General features: G+C 35.1%; 1 protein-coding gene across 6 annotated transcripts in view; it reads right to left on the bottom strand.

Moving 5' to 3' along the window:
• Positions 1-1,917: 1,917 nt before the first annotated feature.
• The window catches only part of LOC127832116 (synaptic vesicle 2-related protein-like), a 94,875-nt gene continuing 77,560 nt past the window's right edge, over positions 1,918-19,232 (bottom strand). For 5 of the 6 annotated variants that reach the window (XM_052357356.1, XM_052357372.1, XM_052357381.1 and 2 more), the window contains 3 exons: positions 16,360-16,531; positions 15,589-15,702; positions 1,918-12,035 (listed from right to left, as the gene is read on the bottom strand). In XM_052357356.1, the coding sequence (XP_052213316.1) occupies positions 11,997-12,035; positions 15,589-15,702; positions 16,360-16,531 (325 nt within the window). In that variant the 3' untranslated portion in view covers positions 1,918-11,996. The remainder of the gene's footprint in view (positions 12,036-15,588; positions 15,703-16,359; positions 16,532-19,232) is intronic. The other variant, XR_008026700.1, reaches the window with a different exon arrangement.

Here is a 19,232-nt window from a genome sequence, read left to right on the forward strand (position 1 = left end):
CAAGCTATATTTGTAAGAACAGTAGGACGCCTCTTTGAATGTCAATTGTATCACATTTACATCCCAAGCAACAATATATAGAACAAACTCACAACAAATCATAATGTAAAATGTGCTTAAAAATTGTAATGGTATATATGTCAACACGTGATTTTTTGTTTTATCACATGCCTGTTTCCCATGTAATATAACCATTACATATATTTTTATCTTACACATGTGTAATATACTTTTTAAGCGTTTTCATTGGCTTAGTTTTCGTTTATTGACCAATCGCATTTTGTTATTTTGCTGAAATGAAGTTGCAGGGTCAATGGATGTCACGAAATGTAAACAACATTTGGGATTTATTATTATGTTTGCGTAAATATTTATTTTATTTGCTCATTTAAAAGCATGTGATAAAAAAGATCAGACACTCGTCATATCATACCGTATTTTATTAAACTCATCCAGGAAATTCAAAACAAAATTCCTGAACTGGTTTAATAAACAAGGGCTGTTTGTAAAACATGCATGCCCCCCATATGGGCTGTCAGTTGTAGTGGCAGCCATTGTGTGATTACGTTTTTTGTCACTGTGACCTTGACCTTTGACCTAGTGACCTGAAAATCAATAGGGGTCATCTGCCAGTCATGATCAATGTACCTATGAAGTTTCATGATCCTAGGCGTAAACATTCTTGAGTTATCATCCGGAAACAATTTAACTCTTTCAAGTCACTGTGACCTTGACCTTTGACCTAGTGACCTGAAAATCAATAGGGGTCATCTGCCAGTCATGATCAATGTCTCTATGAAGTTTCATGATTCTTGAGTTATCATCCGGAAACCATTTTACTGTTTCAAGTCACTGTGACCTTGACCTTTGACCTAGTGACCTGAAAATTCAGTCATGATCAATGTACCTATGAAGAATCATGATCCTAGGCATAAGAATTGTTATCAATAGGGGTCATCTGCCAGTCATGATCAATGTACCTATGAAGTTTCATGATCCTAGGCGTAAACATTCTTGAGTTATCATCCGGAAACCATTTTACTATGTCGAGTCATTGTGACCTTGACCTTTGACCTAGTGACCTTAAAATAAATAGGGGTCATCTGCCAGTTATGATCAATGAACCTATGAAGTTTCATGAACCTAGGCGTAAGCGTTCTTAAGTTATCATCCGGACACCATCTGGTGTGGACGGAGACCCCACGACACCAGCACATAATATAATTTGCAAATGTGGTCCTAAACTGCATCCAAGAACGAGTCACTGTGACCTTGACCTTTGACCTAGTGACCTCAAAATCATAGGGGTCATTTGCGAGTCATGTTCAATGTACCTATGAATTTCATGATCCTAGGCATAAGCGTTCTTGAGTAATCATCAGGAAACTATCTGGTGGACGGACAGACATAGAGACGGACATACGGACGGACCGACATGTGCAAAACAATATACCCCCTCTTCTTCGAAGGAGGGCATAAATATGGTATGCTATGACAACTCGTGCCAGATCCTATATTTATGACAAGAGGCCCATGAGGGCCTGAATCCCTCTACTGGCTGGAATCAATAGGGCTCAAGCCCTTGATAGTATGAACAAAGTAAGTTTTGAACAAACAGACCCAAAATGGGAAATTCATCGCATAAACAAGAAAAACCTAAAATTTAAACTTAAAATGGCTTCTTTTCAACAATAAGTTTGACAAATTTTCTTCACTCTCAATGGGATTCTGGCCCTTGACGAGCTAAAACATCCGTTGAAGTTTCAAAAGGATAGAACTTTAGATGTAAACAAACAAGAGATGTGTTTGTTGGAAACACTATGTCCCTTTCTGTGCCGCTTTGATTTTTTTTGTTATTGACCTATGACCTTGAAGGATGACCTTGACCTTTCACCACTCAAAATGTGCAACTCCATGAGATACACATGCATGCCAAATATGAAGTTGCTATCTTCAATATTGCAAAAGTTATGGCAAAATGTTAAAGATTTTTATTTTTTCTCAAATTCAAGGGGAGATAATTCTGGATTTATAACTCCGATATTGCTCATTTACAATAGGGTTTGACTCATCATTCAGATAATGACACTGTGAAAGTTGGAAAATGATTGGATGAAACTGTGGACTTTTTTGTGTAAACAAGCCTTATTTCACAAATTTCTCAAATTCAAGGGGAGATAACTCTAAACTTTTTACTCTGATGTAACCCATTTTCTGTAGGGTTTGAGTCCTCATTAATATCAACACACTGAACAAGTTTGAAAAGAATAGGATGAAAAATGTGGACTTTATCGGAAAAACAAGAGAAAGTCTGACGCACACACAGACAGACAGACACCATGCCATCCCATAAGCTCTTCTGGCCTATGGACAGTAGATCTAAAAACGGAAAACTTAAGGCAACTTAAGAAAAATAGTGGGCCCTTGATTAAAGTTTCCTAAAAATTGCACTTCAGCTCAATGTCCTCCATCAAATGATAAGACTGCACTTACTTTTACAAGAAGCCACAGAGATTTAAACTAATAAGAGATGTGTTTGTCATAAACACAATGCCCCTACTGCGCCGCTTTGAAGCCATATATTTGACCTTTGACCTTGAGGGATGATTTTTTGTTATTGACCTATGACCTTGAATGTTGACCTTGACCTTTCACTGCTAAAAACGTGCAGCCCATGAGATACACATGCATGCCAAATATCAAGTTGCTATCTTCAATATTGCAAAAGTCATGGGCAATGTTAAAGTTTTCGGACGGACAGACTGACGGACAGTTCAACTGCTATATGCCACCATATCGTGGGCATCAAAAGCTAACAAGGTATATTTCATTTCAATTTTGTATTTTTTTTGTAAACATAAACTCATTTTTTATTCGTATAAGAAACAATTTACATGACATAATATTTTTCTTTTTAGATAAACAATGAAATAAACACTAGTGATCACAGAATTTTTTTTATTTTCTATGATCACTTCTGAATTAAAATCGATATTCCACCGAATCCAACACATTTTCTTTTTATTTTATGCTTTTATTCACCGTTTATTTACATTGCCAAAGAGCTTTACTTGAGAATTTTTCTGAAATAATGACATAATTTAGTCAACAAAATGACGTACTTTCACAGTAATACAGCGAAAATTATTGATAATTTTCACTGTTATTTTTCACTGTTTGAAACAGAGAAATATCAGTTTTATTTCACTGATATGTCTCTACAAACCAACGGAAAGCATAAAATAAATAGAGGCTATTTTTTGGATTTGATGGAATATCGATTTTATTTCACGAGTGATCATATAAATTAATATTTTCACGAGTGGTGCAGCATAAAAAGCATAAAATAAATAAAATTATTTTGATTCTTACCGGATTCTGACTAAATATTGGGCAATTACAATGTAAAGTATTTATAACTATTTATAAACAACTTAAAGATTTATTGCTAATCTACAGCAACAGGAATGGTGAAAGTACCATGATAGAATCATTGAATAACAATGACAAAGTTTATATCCATACTACCAGGTACCTATTATTGCATATGATTCTATTCCGCAACTGGTTTAGTCGTCATTAAATGAGATATTTGCTGCGCATACGCAATCAGTGTGCTGACGCAATATGGCGGACGAGGTTCGCAATTCATTTTGGTAGAATATTTTTCAGTTTGTGTACGCAGTTTAAGTTTGTGACACTTTATTTTATTTGCGTATAGTGTATCATTAAGAGTTTGTTTACGTTTGGATTTATAGTTTGGGTCCGTTTGGGCTGTTTTAATAGTAGTTTTTAAGCCATTTGTGTATCGCACGTGGTGCGTACTTAAATTGGAAAAATGGCAGACATTAACTCGCCGCAGACGAGTGCTAAAAGATAAATGTGTCAAAACAACAAAAGAAACTAAAAAACCGGCAAACAAACAGTCTCTTTCGATGAAAAAGACTCAGACTCAGAGTGATAAGCAAGATAAGCTTGCTCATGGAAATGAAATGTAAAATGGACAAATTGGAGGAGATGTTAAATAATGTTTGTAAGAGGGTCGAGGACCTGGAAAACACGGACCAATATGAAGATTATGGAGGCTACGGTGAGGATTGTATTGATTTGGATGGAAACTATGATTTTAGTTAGGCTATTCCGACGCAGTCGGGCAGTAAAAGACCCCTTGAGGGGAGTAGGGATGATATTAACAATGCTAGAATAGAACGTGACAGTTGTTTTTTCTTCCCTTGCAAAAAGGTTTAAGGGTCAAGAGACAACATCAGCCGATATTGATCCAGTTCTAGCCGAAAATATTACTACTCTGTTTCGTAAAGGCATGGATGAAGATCAATACAATGATCTGTTGAAAGATGACATGTTGCCGCGGCCAGCTAATTATGACGGACTTGCAGTCGTCAAATGTAATCAGTTAGTTTGGGACTTGTTGCCTCCAAATGCCAGAACAAATGACAAAAGCTAACAGAATATTGAGGTGTCATTAATGCCTCCTAAACTCCCATTGCTCATAGAATTACAATCAAACATCGAGTAAACCAAGATAAGTCTCGTTTAATTATTTAATTCTATTCCGCAACTGGTTTAGTCGCCTCTAGAATGTCAACAAGATTTTACTAAAGCCAGATAAGGAAAAATGCCCTGCCCCTTGGCAGCCATGTTTTTCAATCAAACGTTACCATTTTCGAGCTCATCCAAGTTATTATTGAGACTTATCTTCTGACTAAATTTCATGAAGATTGGAAATAAATGTGGCCTTTACAGAGTTAACAAGGCAAATGTTGACGCCGCACAACGCACAACGGACAAAAGGCGATCACAAAAGCTCACCATGAGCACGCTGTGCTCAGGTGAGCTAAAAATGTATATCAAACAAACATAGTATGTTATAAGAACTTGCTTAAATTTATGTCTGTGCAAAGTACAATTAAGTATAAAGTTTGATGTGTTTTTAAACAGTTGCTTACGGTTCAATATGCCATCCCATGTTAACCAAAATCCCGAATCTACATCTGGTTAAAGAGAAATTTGTACTCATACTATAATATTAACATTCAAGATGGGATTTGGTTTCCTGCATGCAGGAAAAACTATATTTTATATTATTTTATATATAACAGAAAGGATTTCAACAGGTCTGTTTACATTGTTTTGAAAATCAAATCAAAATTATATGAGTATTATAATAAAAACAACATAGAAATGTATGATATGTTTACAAAAAAAGTCAATTAATATGAAATAAAACAAGAGCGCCGAAGTCCGAGACAGATGCCCCTCCCCCAATCAGGGCCTTGACACAGGACATTTTGCAACAAAACTGCCCATAAGAGTTAATCTTATCATATTAATGTGACTTAGCCTTTGATGAAACAAAGAGTGGAAACCAATTAAATACATAATGTCAAAGTGACCTCGACCTTTGGCCTAGTGACCCTAATTTCAAGAGGGGTCATCCACTGTCCAAGGCCAACGAACATGGGAAGTATCAAGCCAATCAGTAAATCAGTTGAGGATTTATTGATCAGAACAGATTTCACACTTATTGTGACAGTGACCTTTGACCTAGTTACCCCAATTTCAGTAGGGGCCATCCACGGCTAATGCCAATTCAAATGGGAAGTATCAAGCCCATATATCTCTCCGTTCACAAGTTATCTATTCAAACCATTTTTCATTCTTTTTGTGACAGTGACCTTGACTTGTCACCTAATGATCCCAATTTCAATAGATGTCATCTACTGGCAAATGCATATGGACAAAGTATCAAGACAATTGGTCAATCTGTTTAAAAGGTATGGATCGGAAACAAACTGGTCTACTAACCTACCGACATCTAGCAAAACAAAATACCCCCTCTTTTTGGAAGGGGTTCATAAATATAGAACAACAAAAACGTTCAAAAAGGTATGAGACTCTTAATGAAGATAAAGCGCATGAGATTCTGTGTTTGGCAGACACAGTTTTGAAGCTTGATAGCCCATTTCTAAAAACAAGGTCAAAGTAAAGGTTTGGGGTTATGGGTACATTTGTGTTATTGTAAAACAATTCAGCACGCAGAGTGGGTGCTACAACAAATAGTAAAATTTACTTCACCTGTCATGTATGGAAAGACAGATGGTCATATGACAGGTCAGACTGACACACAGTACAATCTTAATATTAATCTTGCATCAAGATGCTGAAACAACGTTATCATTATATAAATATTACACTAAATAAACAATTATGAAAATGTTGCACTAGAAACATTAAACACTAGACCAATAAGCAAATATTGTGATTTGGCCTAAAAATTAAGAAAATCTTTTTCTGATAAATATGTAAATAAATCAAGCAATGCGCTCTGGAAAAAAAGGGTTAAATGAATGCAGTCTATAAAGCCTACAGGCTAATCAGGGATAACACTTACCAAATAAACATGATTTTTACTTTCAAACAATAAATACCATACAAACAGAACATGTGGTCCCTAATTAGCCTGAGAGGACTGTACAAGCTAATCTGGGCGACAATTTACACACATGCATTAAGAGGCCATCTCTCTATGGCAGAAGAAATGTTATGAGTTAAAATTGCAAAAGAACAAATCAATACAAATAGCATAAAAGCAAAAAAAGTAAAGAATATCAAATAATAATGTCATGGTAGCAATGGTAGCTGTGAAAGCTTCAGCAATCTTTCTATGAAAAACTAAAGCAATCATATGAAGGCCAAACATCTTAACAAAAGAGTTTCCACCAAGTGACTGTCAAATAAATCATAAATAGTTACAAAGCAGAAATCTGGAATAACAAGACTATTGGCAAGCAATATAAGTCCCCTACCGATTCCACCATTGTCAGAAATTCCACCATTTTCAGATAATTTTTTTAATTATTTGTTGCCATAGCAACCAGAATTTTTGATGTATGAACAAAATGAAATACGTGCATAATGTCCATATTGCCATCTATTCATGTTTCAAGTTTCATGCAAAATTAATAAGAACTTTTAAAGTTTGCAGGATCCAGAAAACCACCATTTTCAGCAGTATTTCTAGTCTATTTGTTGCCATAGCAACCAGAATTTTTGACGTATGAACAAAAGAAATGACATGCATAATGTCCATATTGCCATCTATCAATGTTTTAAGTTTCATGAATTTTTTTAAGAACTTTAAAAGTTATCGCAGGATCCAGAAAAGTGTGACAGACCGACTGACTGACTGACACAGCAAAAACCATAAGTCCCCTCCGGTGAAACCAGTAGGGGGCTTATAAATTGTGTTTGTAGAGTAGCACTCTCAGGCATGTGATACTTGGACTTCTGAATACATCACTAAGAGTAAACTCAACTGTCACAAAACATAGCTTACAAATAATATGTGACATAAGCTTATGTGTAATTTAAATTAAAGGTCCCTGTATATTGCTTATTGCCATATTTCCATTTGTCTACATTGAAAAAATGGTAGCACACCAGATACAAGGATGGTTCAATATGTAAAGTGAATAAAATTTAAGTACAATTTAAGAATACTCTATCATATTAACTTATCAAAATATTTTGCAATATGCTTAGATTATATAGCAATATATTGATAATACACGATATAACCAGCTTTTACATGTTAAACAGCCAACAAACTTTATAAATGAAAATCCAATCAATTTTCAATACATACGATAACAAATTAAAACAAGAGGGCCATGATGGCCCTGTATCGCTCCACTGTTTTTATGCGAAAAAAACATGCAATGCACATTGGTTGAAATGTACTCAAGCATGTGACTTTCTCTTTCTATCCCTCGTCCCACTGGGCGCTTAAAAGTTGGCAGGGTAAGCATTTTTATACATGGAAAAAGTTACTAGCGTGTGAACAAAACAGACTAAAAAGCCCGGGAATTGTTGCACAGGTCCTTTGCTTATAACGTAGGTACATTTATCTCTCCAAAAGATATTTTCGTTCTTTCTATTTCACATAATTTTAGATGCTGAAGATCAAATCTACGCATTTGATTTGAAACAGATTCAAAGACCCATAGGAATCAAAATGCCTTAACCCTTTACCAAACGACACATTTTGGACTTTCCCAATTTGAAAGAGGTTGCAGACGACAATTAAATTGTTTTGGAATATGAAGGAAATTATCAGGTAAGGTAGAAATAATTGTGATAAAAGGAGAAATTGCTCATCTTGAGCAATTTCTCCTTTTATCACAATTATTTAAAAGTTGTCAGCTACAAACCCGTAAAATCCTGTTAGTGTTTGGTAAAGGGTTAATAATCTCTGGTTCCTTCTTAGAGCCTTTCACACATTTATAACAAATACAATAGTAGCATCTTTCTTTGTAAAGAATCATCTCAAAATATAATTAACAACCCACAAATCCCAAAGACCAACAGGCCTGAGAATGTTATGATAATCTTAAGATTATTTCTTTATATTTATAAATGTATTTAATTAAGTAATACATTTGACTTCTAAGATCAATTTATAACTTATATTAAGAAAATTATAAAATGGTCAGAAATATATATGGATTGTTGAGCAATTGACAATCATATCCACAATTCATGAGTCACGATTCACAAATGGAACAACGAATCATTAGTAATTAAAAAGCAGCATATACGATAGTTATCGTGTAAGTACCTGTTATCGAACAGCACCTATTATCGGACATTTTGTTTTGGTTCTTTTTGCACATGCGCAAAAGTGTGCATGACGTCACATTGATAAACAAATGGTCGCACATGAAGTCCATGACCTACTTGCCTACTAAGCTTGAAACAAATGCGCCGAAAACAGGTTAAAGGAAAACATTTATTGTTATATACACCGTTTTGTGTGTTTTTTGCTATTACTTTTTGAATGCATTTATCAAAACATGCATTTACACACCAAAAAGCATATTTCCGTTTGCAATTTTGATTGCAGCAGACGCAGATTTTTTCACCGAGTCCGGGTCACGTGATAGTTATGTGACTTTGTATATACTGGAGTAGTATTTATGAAATGTCGGGTAATAGGTCATGTTTACATTGGCCGCCATTTTGTTTTGTCTGCTAGAGGTGACAATAATCAGGGAATCATTGTTATGAATTCTTGAAGGTAGTTTGCTGGAAAACTTTACAGATAAATCATTCAATGATTGAACTGTTAGTCATTTGTTAAAACAAAATGTTTTTGTCATTTTAAGTGTTTCAATTTTAAGGTAATTTAACGTAATTTCTTAGGTGTTCGATAACTGGTTCGTCCACCATAAGAACATTGCACTTCATTAATTCCAACACCTTCTCTTGGATACAAAGTTTGAGTTTACCATGCAGTTTCATATATTGACTTTTCTTGAAAGAATTATGTTCATGGAAGTTGCGTTTTTAAAATCAATAAGATATTATTAAACTGGTTTAAACACTACAAAAAAGACATGAAATTAACATGTCATCCGAAATATTTGTATCCGGATATATGTTCACTTTTGACATATTTAAATAAAACCCGATTTGTTTCAGTTTATAAGAAAAACATTCATAACTCATGTTCTTACTTCCATTCCTTTGTAAGCAGTCACCATCTGATCTAAATGGCACTAAATGACAGGGTTTTATCTCATGTTTACAAGATGTTGTTGTTGTTGTTGGTCACACGGCCGCAGTAATCTCCCCTGGTAAACGTCATATGTTCAGTTTTGTGACCCCCGGGGAAGGGTCAAATTTATTTGAGCCCAGGGGAAAAATTTGAACAAATTTGGTAGAGGACTATTAGATATCACTATACACCAAATTTAGTAGCCCTAGGCTCTATAATTATGAACAAGAAGATGCACAAAATAGGCCTTATTTAAGCATATGTTCATTTTTTGTGACCCCCAGGGGCAGGGTCAAATTTGTCCCCAGGGGCATAATTTGAACAAACTAAGTAGAGAGCTATTAGATGTCACTACATACCGAATTTGGTAGAAATAGGCTAAATGGTTATGGACAAGAATTTGAAAAGTTTGCACAAAATGGGCCCAATATAAGCATATGTTCAATTTTGTGACCCCTGGGGAACGGTCAAATTTGAACCCAGGGGCTTCATTTGAACAAACTTGGCTGAGGACTATTAGATGTCATTACATACCAAATTTGGAAGCCCTATGCCATACGGTTATGTACAAGAAGATTTTAAAGTTTGCACAAAATAGATCTTATATAAGCAAATTTTCAAATTTCTGACCCCCCGGGGCAGGGTCAAATTTTACCCCAGGGGCATAATTTGAAAAAACTTGGTAGAGGACTATAAGATGTCACTACATAACAAATTTTGGAGCCCTAGGCCCAATGGTTATGGATGAGAGGTTTTTAAAGTTTTCACAAAATAGGCCTTATATAAGCAAATTTTCAATTTTTTGACCCCCCCCCCCCCCGGCAGGGTCAAATTTGACCCCAGGAGCATAATTTGAACAAATTTGAAAAAGATTCACCCCAGGTACATTCCTGAGAAATTACATCAGGATTGGACCAGTAGTTTAGGAGAAGAAGATGTTTTAAGGAAAAGTTAACGCACACATGACGGACACAGGACCATGACATAAGCCCTGCTGGCCTCTGGCCAGAGGAGCTAATAAAATCATAAATTGCAACGAATGTGGCCACAAAATAATGTATTGTAGACAAATAACAAAACTTCGCACAAGACCCAAATGTAAATGAACTTACAACACACAGTAAATATGTCACAAGACAAATGATACACCAAGATGTTACTAAATAAACAAGTATTATAATAACATAAATACAATAAATGATGTAGCTGTGACAAAAAAAGGTGTAAAAATACATAAATCGAGATGATGAAGGAAGCCGCATTTCCAAAAATAGAGTAGAGGAATATTTATATCAGAGTTGTTTATGAGTTATACCAACATTTTGATGATCTGATGTTAAACAAATCTGCACATATGGTTATTTTGTGGCTGATAGAAGACTATTATACACACATAATAAAGTTCTATTTTGACAATAGACTTAAGAGTGGAATGCACATTCTAATTTAATATTGCATTTAAATTGTGTGTTCAAATGTGCTGTAAACATACTACATATATACCAAAAGCAGAAAACAAACTGAACTGAATGTAAGATCTTCGAGGACTGGTGTTCATTGTAGATTTCACAACAGTATATTTATTTTAGTGTAAGCTATAGTACCCCCTGTTATATGTCATATAAGAGTATTTGATCCCTTAAACAAGATTATGTGAAATAACACTTTTCATTACAATTCAAAAAAGCTCTGAAGTACATTTTAACATAATATCCAAATAGGCAACAAATTATGGTCAAAATATGCATTATACCTGGGGTTTAAAAATAATGACTTGTAAACACTGTTTTTAATCAATTAGCTAACCTGGGAGAAAACTTAAGGCTTTTGTGGAATTGTTTGTTAAAAATGAAGTCTCTTCTAAGCGAAAAAAGGTCTTAGAGTAAAGAATCATACCCGATTAACCTGTGCAAACTTCAAAGGCAAATCTGGGCTAAATACTTGATGCATTTGCATTAAGCCTGGCTTTCCAAGACACCAACTCAATTACTGAACTGGAACACGGAGCGTATATTGATCTCATCTAGAGTCTGTGACTGGAATGAACATAGATGTTGGTCCCCAGCATGCACTGGAATGAACATAGATGTTGGTCCCCAGCATGCACTGGAATGAACATAGATGTTGGTCCCCAGCACGCATTCTTATTTGAAAAATTATGAAAAATAGTACAGAACGTAAAAATAGAAAACATAAGAATACATTTTAAAAATTAATCTATAAATAAACAACAATAGTATATTCAACATATATATATCAAAATATGATTAAATTAAACAGTATTGAAATATCTCTCTTCAATCTGAACACAGAAACACTAAACAGAATGTACCATGATAACAACAATATTTAGTATGACCTACACTGTAAGCTTTACACAGAAATATATTACACGTTCCGGATATGGTCTAATCAGTAATTAACTTGGTTTCTTGACCTTGATATCCTCACCATGATCCTGAAAGAAATTAACAAGTCACCCTTATAGATGAGCCTTGCACTGTGATAACCATGCTTAATGCATGTGCAAAAAGGATTCTCACAAATTACCCTGTGCAAATTGGATTTTTTAACGAAGCTTTTATTTAAATGAGAAATTTCATAAAAAGCGGAAGGTGTCATCCTTGATTATATGACATATGATGCATACATTTAGGTGTCATCCCTGATAATATGACATATGATGCATACATTATATGACATACGATGCATACATTATATGACATACGATGCATACATTATATGACATACCATGCATACATTATATGACATATGATGCATACATTATATGACATACGATGCATACATTATATGACATAGGATGCATACATTATATGACATCAGTGCATACATTATATGACATACGATGCATACATTATATGACATACGATGCAAACATTATATGACATACGATGCATACATTATATGACATACGATGCATACATTATATGACATACGATGCATACATTATATGACATACGATGCATACATTATATGACATACGATGCATACATTATATGACATACGATGCATACATTATATGACATACGATGCATACATTATATGACATACGATGCATACATTATATGACATACGAATGCATACTATTTAATGACATACGATGCATACATTATATGACATACGATGCATACAATTATATGACATACAGATGCATACATATATGACATACGATGCATACATTATATGACATACGATGCATACATTATATGACATACGATGCATACATTATATGACATACGATGCATACATTATATGACATACGATGCATACATTATATGACATACAATGCATACATTATATGACATACGATGCATACATTATATGACATACGATGCAAACATATATGACATACGATGCATACATTATATGACATACGATGCATACATTATATGACATAGATGCAACATTATATGACATACGATGCATACATTATATGACATACGAGCATACATTATGACATACATTATATGACATACGATGCATACATTATATGACATACGATGCATACATTATATGACATACGATGCAAACATTATATGACATACGATGCATACATTATATGACATACGATGCAAACATTATATGACATACGATGCATATATTATATGACATACGATGCATACATTATATGACATACGATGCATACATTATTTGACATACGATGCATACATTATATGACATACGATGCATACATTATATGACATACAATGCATACATTATATGACATACGATGCATACATTATATGACATACGATGCATACATTATATGACATACGATGCATACATTATATGACATACGATGCATACATTATATGACATACGACGCATACATTATATGACATACGATGCATACATTATATGACATACGATGCATACATTATATGACATACGATGCATACATTATATGACATACGATGCATACATTATATGACATTAAGCTTCGGTTTCCCAGAGCAAGGTTCTTATGTATTGTTCTATTTACCTAATCAGGGACGACACTTTCCGCCTTAAATGAGTTGTGCTGACTGCACAGGCTAATCTGGGACAACACTTTACGCACATGCATCAAGCCCTTTTCACAGAAGACAGACCATATAAGTTGTTGTAACTTGTATGCTGGTGCAATGTGAGCCACATTAGAAAATATTATATTAGCAAAAAACACCTCTTTCAACTGCCAATATGAATTTTCATTTAAATATTAATAATTTCCAAACAGGTATATAATTTACAAGAGATTGTCAAGCAATATGGTCCCCTACTGGTGAAACTCCACCATTGTCAGTATTTAAAAAAAATAAAATTGTTGCCATAGCAACCAGAATTCATGACTTAGGAACAAAAAATGAATTGACATGCATTATCTCCATATTGCCATCTGTCCATGTTTCAAGTTTCATGAAAAAACATGAAGAATTTTTAAAGTTATTGTAGGATCCAGAAAAGTGTGATGGACTGACAGACAGACTGACATACAGACTGACAGACAGACTCACCCACAGAGCGCAAACCATAAGTCCCCTCCGGTTTCACTGGTAGGGGACAATTAAGCATCCAAAATACAAACATCGGGTGTGTCCAAATTATTATTTATTATCTATGATATTATTATCTATATGATGCAGAAATTTTAATCCCCCAAAAACTGATGTATGTATATAAGGTTGGCACAACTCAGGCCAAGTAAAACATCAATCACTCTTGCTCTTCTTAAAAAATATAGATTTTAAAATATTTTAAAGTTGACACATAAATTGCATGTCTAATCAATTTACTGGACGGGAAAAATAATAATTGTATTTGATGAACAGATGCTTTTAGGTCTTCTCAACAAATAAAGCTCTACTGCAACTACCAAATTTGATTTCTAAAATAGTTTTAACTTAAAATATTGACCACTAGAAGTTTCTTTAAAATAATGGCTGTTTGTAAAACATGCATGCCCCCCATATGGGCTGTCCGTTGAAGTGGCAGCCATTGTGTGATACGTTTTTTGTCACTGTGACCTTGATCTTTGACCTAGTGATCTGAAAATCAATAGGGGTCATCTGTGAGTCACGATAAATGTACCTATGAAGTGTCATGATCCTAGGCAAAAGCGTTCTTGAGTTATCATCCAAAAATCATTTTACTATTTCGGGTCACCGTGACCATGACCTTTGACCTTGTGACCTCAAAATCAATAGGGGTCATCTGCGAGTCATGATCAATCTACCTGTGAAGTTTAATGATCCTAGGCATATGCGTTCTTGAGTTATCATCCGAAAACCATTTTACTATTTCGGGTCACCGTGACCTTGACCTTTGACCTAGTGACCTCAAAATCAATAGGGGTCATCTGCGAGTCATGATCAATCTACCCATGAAGTTTCAGGATCCTAGGCGTATGCATTCTTGAGTTATCATCCGGAAACCATTTTACTATTTCGGGTCACCCTGACCTTGACCTTTGACCCAGTGACCTCAAATTCAATAGGGGTCATCTGCGAGTCATGATCAATCTACCCATGAAGTTTCATGATCCTTGGCGTATGGGTTCTTGAGTTATCATCCGGAAACCATTTTACTATTTCGGGTCACCGTGACCTTGACCTTTGACCTAGTGACCTCAAAATCAATAGGGGTCATCTGCGAGTCATGATCAATGTACCTATGAAGTTTCATGATCCTAGGCCCAAGAGTTCTTGAGTTATCGTCTGACAACCATCTGGTGGACGGACGTACCGACCGACCTACCTTCATGAGCAAAGCAATATACCCCCTCTTCTTCGAAGGGGGGCATAATAAAATATTTAAATTTCGTTCGCTAAGTACTACTTGACAGTGAGGACTCAAATCAAGTTTTTGCTTTTTTCCTTGCCATTAGATCACCTACACATACAAAATCCTTTTAAATCCTATGGATTTGCAGCTAATATTAAGATATACCTTTCAACAGTTCTGAAAGCCGCTCTTTGCATTAAAAAATATTTTTATTCTGTTATATTCACCTTCATTTCTCTGCCCTTGGTTTCTATGGGCAACATGATGGAGGCAACTGCAGCAATCAATGACATCACTCCATAGGTTGATATTGCAACATATGCAGATACCTTAAGAAGGACCTGAAATGTAAAAGCACAGTTGTCAATAGAACTTGGGTTGAAATAATTTAGTTTATAAAAGGTATTATCAATCCATACTTTCTATATTGATAAGATAACAAGAGATGCGTTTGTCAGAAACACAATGCCCCCTACTGTGCCGCTTTAAAGCCATATATTTCACCTTTGACCTTGAAGGATGACCTTGACTTTTCACCACTCAAAATGTGCAGCTCCACGAGATACACATTCATGCCAAATATCAAGTTGCTATCTTCAATATCGCAAAAGTCATGGGCAATGTTAAAGTTTTCGGACGGAGGGACAGACGGACGGACTGACGGCCAATTAAAAAACTATATGCCGCCCTTCAGGGGCATAAAAATTGATTCATGAGATTTGTTTCACTTCATGGAAACCTAGGCACACCTTTCTTGACGTATTACTAAGACATGATATTTGTTTCTGTTTTAATTAGGTATATTAAAACGTAATTTGTTTTGGAAGCCATTACATCAAGCATATGTACAAATGTTAAGTCAATGCAATAACATGCAGGCTAATCAGGGATGTCACTTTCCACTTTAATTATTTTTTTCAAAAGGAAATATCTTCTTAACAAAGTCCAGTTTAGGCGGAAAGTGCCGTTCCAGATTAGCCTGTGCAGACTGCCCCCACCTGTGCCACAAATGGTGTTACTATGGCGCCCACTCTGGCCATGCTACTGCACATGCCTAGCCCTATGGCCCTCATTGAGGTAGGGTACACCTCAGGCGTGTACACATACGCCCCTTGAAAGGCACCTGATATCAGGGCTCGCGCAACAAACAGGAAAAATGTCAGGACTGGTCTGAAAAAAAGATAACAAAAGTAACATAAAATTTTCATAATTTTTATCTTAATGTATACAACATTCTTTCTTGGAGCTCATAAGAAAATTAAATCAAAATATTTTATGATTATAGAAATAAATAGGCTCATAAAACACATTTATAACTTGCATAACATATGATAAGGCAATAGAAAATAAATTCCTAGATTCTCATCCCCGCCCGCTCATCAAAATCGTCCCACCCGAACGTTTTTGTTTTTAAAAAAAAATCCGTAAAAAAAAAATTCCAGCCACAAAATACTGAGGAGAATCAGCTGAACGAGTACAAAAATTGCGAAGTGCGAATCGGCAACCCAATGTCTCCGAGACGATTATTGATTTTTGACGTCGCACGAGCGTCGTCTGAAATTTAAGTGATCAAGCCAAAACAACAAAATGTTCTTTTATTTTTAGGTGTAGAAACGGCGTTACAACCATAAAAGATTGGTACGGGGTGTCAAAATGTGCAGAAACTTTAACTCCCGCGGACCTGTACAATGAGTTCATTTGTGGTTCGTATGATCAAGCCCTATCGTTGAAAGTTGACCACCTGAAAATTGTCTGTGCCCTAGTCGAAATAAATTAGAATTGACACAGGTGTCACCCGATGTTACAGTTAGTCAAGCTGTCGGCTGTGGAGGAAACTTTATATACTTTTAGTATTGGAGACACCCCTGAAACTTCCCATAAATCTCCAAACATACCATGTTTTAATCAATAATTTCTAGTCATACTGAAAATATAAAGTAAAGGGTTCTGTTACAGATTTGTATTTTCTTTAATACTTTGTGTAGTCAATGTTTTATTGAATGTCAGAATATGTTTAACATGATATAAAAAGGGTACAATAAAACACAATAGTCAAATTTTGATAATTTATTTCTTTTATTCTATATAATTTTACATACATACATACATATAGGCATTATGCATATAAACTAACAAATTTGTGAACACCTCATAACTTAATATATAGATCTGACATTTAAAACAAGAGGGCCTGAAAGGCCCAAAGTCGCTCACCTGAGAGGAAAGGAACTGACCTGTCCTGTGCAGCCCAAGATGTCATTAGAACAAAATGTTCTTACCAACTTTCATGACTAGTTAACACACTGGCAGCCACGTTTTTCAACAGACCACAACCATTTTCATACACATCCAAGATATCATTTAAACAAATATTCTGACAAAGTTTCATGAAGCCATATAAGGAAAAATGCCCTGCTCCCTGGTGGCCATGTATTTCAAGCAACTGGAACCATTTTCGAACTTGTCCAAGATATCATGGGGACAAATCTTCTGACAATGTTTCATGATGATCGGACATTAAGTATGGCTTCTAGAGTGTTAACATGGTTTTGCTATAGCTATACAAGGAAATGTGCCATGCCCCCTTGGCGGCCATGTTTTTCCAACAACCAGAACAATTTTCAAATTCATCCAAGATATCATTGGTACAAACCTTCTGACCAAGTTTCATGAAGACTGGAAAATAAATGTGGCCTCTAGAGTGTTAACAAGGTTTTACTATAGCCATATAAGGAAAAATGCCCTGCCCCCTGGCGGCCATGTTTTTCAACCAACCTGCATCATTTTCGAACTCGTCCAAGATGTTATTGGGATAAGACTTCTAAGCAAGTTTCATGAAGATCGGACAATAAATGTGGTCTCTAGAGTGTTAACAAGATTTTACTATAGCAATATATAGCCATGTAAGGAAAAATGCCCCGCCCCCTTGTGGCCATGTTTTTAAAGTAACCAAAACCATTTTCAAACTTATCCAACATATCATTGGGACAAATCATCTCACCAAGTTTCATGAAGATCGAAAAATAAATGTGGCCTCTAGAGTGTTAACAAGGTTTTACTACACTGTAACTCCAATATAAAGCGGATGACTGGGTCCAAGCCACGCAACAGCGTTATAAACGGACAGCGTTATAAGTTTTGAGCTTATTTATTTAAGGTATAGTATAGCCTATAATAAAGGTCCTGTGTATTGCCATGCTGTGTTGTCATCCGCATCGAACGATAACAGTTTACATACCGCTTTTCTAATGTGCACATTTATCCGATAATCCAATAATTACAACATCACTTACGAAAAAATGATCGTAAACATTTATGACAAGAAATATGTTTACGAATTTCATAAACAAATTCATATGCATACGCCATTTTTCAGAAAAATAGTACAGTGCATTATGGGACACAGCTTTCATTGGACGAGAGAATTTAAAATTAGATTGAATGCAATACGATACATGTACCCAGAAATGTTTTATTGCGTCGTATGCAACATGTAAAAAACGTGCTTTTCATGGACTTTCTGATAGCGGGCAAAAATTTAAGTGAATCTCTGTTAACAATTACACTGCAGTAGCATGTAAATAAATCGTCCGGATTTGTAAGTTTATTTTTCGCATACCTACTGAAACATTAAACATACACAAAGATCTTTTTATTTATCAAGCATGTAATTAATGATAACACACTTACACAGCCATAGTTTAAACAATGAAATACGATACATGATAAATACACTAAACAGGTAATTGTTTTGAATAATTCTAATTTCATAATTATTCTGCTTGCCCTTACCTTATTGAAATGAATGACATAGTTATGGCCCGGACAAGCTCATTGATGGCCATTTTTCACTTTTGAACTCCAAGTGCGA

Source organism: Dreissena polymorpha, chromosome 1 (assembly GCF_020536995.1).
Source record: "Dreissena polymorpha isolate Duluth1 chromosome 1, UMN_Dpol_1.0, whole genome shotgun sequence".
Lineage (NCBI taxonomy): Eukaryota > Metazoa > Mollusca > Bivalvia > Myida > Dreissenidae > Dreissena > Dreissena polymorpha.